Below are 6,549 nucleotides of genomic sequence, written 5' to 3' on the forward strand. Positions count from 1 at the left end.
AAACATTAGTGCAGTGGTTTATGTTAAAATAAACCTTTGGGCTAAGTTGTCGCAAGCGGGTTTTTCTTGTGAATTTGGTCTTAAATTTTTATTTCAAGTGGCATTAAAGTCTTGAATTTAACGTGCCTTATGCTGTAGGAACCCTGGTTACAAAACGGGGTCTATTTAGGGTCGTACTCTTTAAAGGTTCAGCTGCTTTCTCCTGTTGGGTGCAGTGAAAATGCTATAGTGTTTGACTTTCTATTTCCTCCTTCCTTAGTTAAGGGGAAGTCTTATCAAATGTGATTCGTGTTGGTAAAAACATGGAGGGATGCCTTTCAATTTTAATGGGAATATTTTATTCATTACTGTGCGTGAATGATCACTGGTCGTTACTCATGTTGCTCCTTCAGCAAGAGAAACGGATCTTCACCAACTTCCATCGCCAGCTCTTCTGTTGGATTGATAAGTGGGTGGAGCTGAATATGGATGACATCCGGCGAATGGAGGCAGAGACTCAGAGGGAGCTCGAAGAGGTATGTGTGCAACAAACTCCAATCACTGAAGTAAATGGCATTTGTATGGCCTACTCATGAAACCGGTTTTAGGTTGGTTTTAAATTTTCTTTTATTCCATCACGTTAAAACAGGAGAATAGCTCAAGTATACCTCATTTCTTACAGAAATGGAGACTCAACAGGGTTTATTTCCTAGTAATTGTGCATAAAACCTTTTTATACATTTTAAATTTTAAAGGGCAGGTTAGACTTCCGCAACTGCATACATCAGATGTCGCTTGCGTCTGGTCGCGAACCAGTTTTGTTGCTATGCTTCTGCACTGTCGGCCTGGAATTTCTAGGGACACACAGCATTTTCCCGCCAAAGCTCAAGAGGGAGTCTATTCGAGAACTTCCACAGATTGTACTTCCGAAACTCCTCGATTAACCTTTCGTCGTAGTTTTCCATTGGTTTTTAAAAATGGCGCGCCCCGGCACCGAATCAAGAAGGACGACCACACAGACGGCCGGAAAGGCATACCAATTACCAATCACAGCTGCTTTTTGTCTGCGCACTTCCGCTTGAGGTCTGCGGGGGTTTGCCACCGTCCAACACGTAGTCAGCATGTTTTTGAGGAGCTTGACGACGTCTTAATTCTTCCTTTAAACTTGATACTATTACAAATATCAATGGTCAGTTTCAACCTCTGCATTCTTGCTGTAATTCATTCAAAACTGTTCAGTCCAAACTCTTAAGAGCACATATGTGCTCTTAAGAGTTTGAGAGTATATGTAATATTCAAATCTTTGGACTTGATTTAATTGTTCTGCCAATTATTGCCATTTGAAAGCCTCCCCATATGATGATCCTGCTGCCACCACCATGCTTTACTCTATAGATGCTTTTTAGGCAGTAAAGAATTCAGACCTGGGTGTTCAATCTTTTTCCCATCAGACCAGAGAATGTTGTTTTTCATGATCCGACTTCTTAAGGTGCTTTTCGGCAAACTCCAGACAGGCTGCCATGTGCCTTTTATTAAGGAACGGCTTTAATTTCGGCACCCTAGCATTCAGGCCTACCTACAAACAGGAAGCTGTAGAATGCCCTGAAAGATGACCCATGGAAACGGTATGCACCTCCAGCTCTGTTTGGGCTTAATGGAAAACGCTGTGAATAGTTAGATATTAATTCATAGTTTTATATTTTTAATCAATATATAATCTCAAAGAGAAGGTTTCCCAAATGTCGTGTGTATAACTTTAAGTAAATAGAACAAGTAAAAACGAATTGGAACAAGGCTGTAACAACTATATATAGAAGAAATGCAGTGCTATGGAAATTTGCACTGTACTCCAATTCATGCGTCTTATGAGGACCTACTTTACTTGTCATTTGTTTTATTTTTGTCCAGATTCGAAACAAGGGTTCAGTACGAGGTACACTGGCTGCAGAGGGGTAGCAGGCCAGGTTTAGGTCTCTGTGTTGCTTTGCAAGCTGTTGCTGGTGCAGGCAAGTCTCTTAATGGTTTTTTCCACTGGGCTGGCTTAGGCAAACTGTGGTGTAAAAACTGTTTATGTACTGCAACCTCTGACATGAAGTAGCCGGCTGTCCTCAGCACTGCACTGTGCTTTTAGATCCTTTTTTTTTGTTTTACCTCCATATGATTTTATGCTGATCATTTTTTTTCTGTCATCACATAAAACCCACATACGAAATAAAATGAACTTTTTTTTTATGCTAAATTAATGCCTTCCACGGTATTCCATGTTGAATACTATGAAAGTTGCGTTGTTTTTTTTTCTGCAAGTTGCAGAATAGTGAAGAGTGTCTGTTTGTGGCTTGGTGCAGGAAACCCAACCCCTGTGTGGAAAAAAAAAATTCACTCTTTCTCATCTCTGTTTGGGTTTCCTACTCACTCTGTTTTTCGGGTGTGGCTCTGGGGTTTTACTCCACATTTCCATGTTTGACTTGTTCAGAAACAGACACAGTGTGGATGGTGTGTTATAAGGTTTTTCTTTTTAAGACATAGTGTAAATATGATGTCATGTTTTCTCAGTATTTGGCTGCCATTTTCTAACGCCAACAGAGGAACGTCCTTAGAACCAACTGACCATGGCCTCCAAACAAGAAAACTTTTCACAAGAGAGTGTTTTCGTCAAAATAACCCAAAGCGTTTTTAAATAACAGAAGCTTCTCCAAAAGTAAGTTTGGGAGATTTTGTCCTTACAAGGAGCGCAAAGAAGGAATCTGGATTAGACTGGCCAGAGTGGGCCAGTCTTAAACATTCCTAGCGTACTACCAACATACTGCAATTTGTGCTTTGCCTTTCCCCCCTTCAGAAGATCTCGGCCAGTTCGCCATGTGTTTCCCATTTTCCACTGGAGCAAGTAAACAGGCGGGTGCCATCAAAGAGGGCTGTGGTGAGGCCGGCAGTCCAGTCCTGAGCCTCCAAGCTGCGGGGTTAGCAGGGTCACACATGAACTGTACTGAATGATGTGCAACGGTTCCACCAGTGCGGTGCAGTTGGTGAAGAGTAGGGATGCATGACAGGGATGAGGTGTGGACAGGGTGCTTCACGTCGACTCCTTTTCTCCTCATTAACATACAAATGGAATTCTGCTGTTGAGCCGAAGTCCGGCCCGTGATTGAGAAAGAGAAGAGAGCGTCAGAGGAAGCGGGGAGGAAAAAGATGGCGAAGCGGGAGGCTAAATCCTCCTGCTATTTCATCAGCTCCGTCTTTTCCCCTGTTTAGAGCCAATGTTGGTTTTAACCGTTTCATTTGAGCTCTTGGGCTATCAGATTCAAACGCTAATTGACTTTCCAAAGCCATCAGCCTCAGGGTGGGAGCATTTGAAAGGGATGCTTTTATCTACCTTGAAGAAAAACAGCAGGAGAGATAAGTATTGTTAAAGCAGACTTTTAAGGAAGGCCAAGTTTCAGCTTGCAGAAAGCAATTTGTTTGGGTTTTTATAAAGTATAACCTCAGGAATGTAATGAATAAAAACCTCTTAGTGAAGCTTTTAAAAGGTTATTTACATTAATCCATCAAAGCAAATTGTCCCTGACCTTTGTTTGATGCTTATCATCATGTTTAATTATCAGAGCATCAAACTGCATATTGATTCCTGGTTTTGATGCCCCTTTTATTGATTTAACTATTTTTTTGTTTTGTTTTGATTCCTTTCAGAAGCTTAGAAACAGGACTGTTCTAAGCGTGAAAAGCAGCTTTTATCTACTCATTGAGCTTTCCATAGCATCCACTGTCTCACTTGTTTAATGTAGATTCTAATGACTTTTTTTTTTTCTTGTTTTGTTTTCATACAGCTTCGCAAAAAGGGTGAAGTACGGGGAACCAGTGCTGCAGACGAATGAAAAGGAACAGGATTAAAAATGGCCGCAGTGCGTGATGGTGTCTGCTAAAAATGCTCCTTTGTTTGCCGCTTTTTACCTTAACTGATTTGGGCTGCAGAGGAAGGAGCACAGCTGCCTGCGATCGATACTCAAGGTCCCTGACTTGACCTCAATCATAGACATTCTGTCCACTGAAGAATTATTTTTGTTTGGTGTTCTTTTTTTTTTTTTTTATGTCACTTACACACACGATCCTTGCTGATAAGAGTGCTTATTTTTGATCATCTTGGCCATTCATGTAAATAAGACTTGAAAAAGTGTGTGAGGGTATGTGCCGTCTGAATTATTACAGAAGGAAATAACTAATCCTAGTCCCACGCCAGAAGGACCAAAAATGTCCGACTGTAATTTATATACATTTTTCACATTCCTTTCAAGCTGATGTCGGGTTTTACCCTGTGCTATCCTAACTGTAAACTGTGTTTTCAATTTGTCAAACTTCTGTTTCTACCTGCCTCAGCCTCCATTAAGTGATTACTAACGCCCTCTGCGCCCATGCCCATAACAACCCCCGCTCACCCAACTCCTGCCCCACCTTAACCAAAGCACTGCATCTTATTATCACTGACAATCATGCCCGTACAGGTGTTCTCTCTCTCTCCTGTGCAGACCTGGTGGGAAACGCGCACACCAGTGACGCATGCATCAGAACCTGAGGATGAACATGTGAATTCACTCTTGAAGGTGTGTGAACAGGCACAGGTGTGGATACCTTTGCACTGACTGATCTGTTACAACTCAAGCTGGGCAGATCCACACAAGCTCGTTCACCTAAAAGATGTTAACACCCCCCCCTCCATGCTCTCTATTCTAAAGACATTTGTACATAACACACAGTACAGCGTTCATCCCCTTTAACAGATGTCCCTAGAGGAAAAAGTGCACTGAAAAACAGCTACAGATGGTGCTGCACCCCTCCAGCCAAACTTCGCTGCGTTGAACCGGCTCACGTCCAAAGGCCAGCTTTGCTCATCTGGTTTCCTGAGGAGAGTTTTTTTCCCACTTTTCACTCTCCAGTTTCAAAGCAGCCATGTTTACAGGTTCACAGTTGGTTTATTTGTACCCAGTCAACACCAACACCAATCTTTTATATTTAACACCTCTCAGCTCTGCCAGCTAGTGCTAGCTACCTCTTCTTTTCTAACTGGCAGCTTTCCTGATTCCTAAGGATTACCATTAGCCTTACCATTAGCTGCTGCTTCCTGGGGCAGAAATCTTAGCAGATAGTGCTTTATGAGTGACAGTATTTCGGATTAATCTGGTTTTTGGAGGAGCTGCAGGTTTTGCATGCCATACAGCTAAGTAACTGGGGTTCCTTTAACATGTACAAGAAATGCAGCCTGTGTTCTTTGCTGCACCAAGATGCTGCTTTCACGTCATGTTGAGCTGATTCACCATATTAGATTTCATAATCACATTTTCTCTTTAGACTTTGAAAACTCATGGAATAAGCCTAGTGTGGTTGTTGTTACATGGATGACATGAACTTTAGCTCATTTGATCCCTGCTGAGTTTTACGTTCTAGTTGTTGTGTTTAATCATAGTTTCTTTACAGAAATCTCTATTTTTACCAAGGAGAATGGAAATGACCTATTTTTTTGATTCCAATCGTCTGATTGTAAAGTTAACGTTTTCTGTCCAAAGAGTCAAGTTGCAGATTTGTCATGTTTACATGTTTTCCAATCATCATAGGAAATCGAAAGCTAATAATGATATATTCTCAGGTGAATGATATGGGTCAGAGCTTTAACCGACTGTTGCTCCCGCCTCCAAATTAAATGAGAAAATAATTCACTCTTGTAATATGATGCTGATAGGTCAGAGTTACGACAATCTCAACATGCATAGCTTTTTCTTTTAGAGAGCAAAAAACTGCAGTGGATATTTGGTGGCACTGTGCATTATAAACCTATTGTTACCGAATATATCAGAATGGGTTTGGAAGAGTTAGCGGGAGATGTATGTTTTCCAGAACTTTAAGGACTGTCAAGATGACTGAAGAATATTTTGAAGGAACTGTATCTTATGTATGAAACCCACAACACCTTAAGGCTTTTTAATGGTTTTGATCAGATAGTGAAAATCAGGGGTTATGATGGTGACTATATGAACTATTGTGCCTTTATTTTTTTCTAGAAATCTCTTGTATGACATATGCATATTGTATTTCCAGTTATCAATAAATTGTCACTAAATTATACTGTTTTTATACAGAGTTGTCCTTTTCCTCAGAGGGTTTCTGCTTCTTGGCCTCTTTGTCAATTTAGTAATTACCCATGTACTTGTAAGCCGTTTTACCGTTTTTTTAATCTTTAGATTATCTCTTATACAAATTAATATGATCTGAAGCTTATGACTTGTACCTAATCAGCTTGCATTTTAAAGTACAATGCATTAAGACGGTCTTCACAGCCTTTGTCATGAGGCCTTCATATTGAGCAGTGGTGCATTGTGATCATATCTTAGACATAGCTTAAATCAGGAATCCCCAAAGTTGGTCCTCAAGGGCCGCTGTCCTGCAGGTTTTTGAGATTTCCCTGCTTGAGCGCAGCTGAACAAAAGCCTTTTAATCAGCTTTCAATTAAAATCAGCTGTGCTGGAGCAAGGAAACCGCTAAAACCTGCAGGATGTTGGCCCTCGAGGACCACCTTTGGGGATGCCT

The 6,549-nt window shown here is 41.0% G+C and overlaps 1 protein-coding gene across 2 annotated transcripts in view; it reads left to right on the forward strand.

Annotated features, from left to right (window-relative positions):
* The window catches only part of pitpnb (phosphatidylinositol transfer protein beta), a 24,561-nt gene extending 18,466 nt beyond the window's left edge, over nt 1-6,095 (forward strand). Inside the window, exons 10-11 of one of the 2 annotated variants that reach the window (XM_015370913.1) lie at nt 393-515; nt 3,801-6,095. In XM_015370913.1, the coding sequence (XP_015226399.1) occupies nt 393-515; nt 3,801-3,848 (171 nt within the window). In that variant the 3' untranslated portion in view covers nt 3,849-6,095. Of the gene's footprint in view, nt 1-392; nt 516-1,887; nt 2,111-3,800 lie in introns of those variants that run through there. The other variant, XM_015370914.1, reaches the window with a different exon arrangement.
* Nucleotides 6,096-6,549: the final 454 nt, after the last annotated feature.

The sequence above is a fragment of the Cyprinodon variegatus genome, unplaced genomic scaffold (assembly GCF_000732505.1).
Source record: "Cyprinodon variegatus isolate N-32 unplaced genomic scaffold, C_variegatus-1.0 Scaffold49, whole genome shotgun sequence".
Classification (NCBI taxonomy): domain Eukaryota; kingdom Metazoa; phylum Chordata; class Actinopteri; order Cyprinodontiformes; family Cyprinodontidae; genus Cyprinodon; species Cyprinodon variegatus.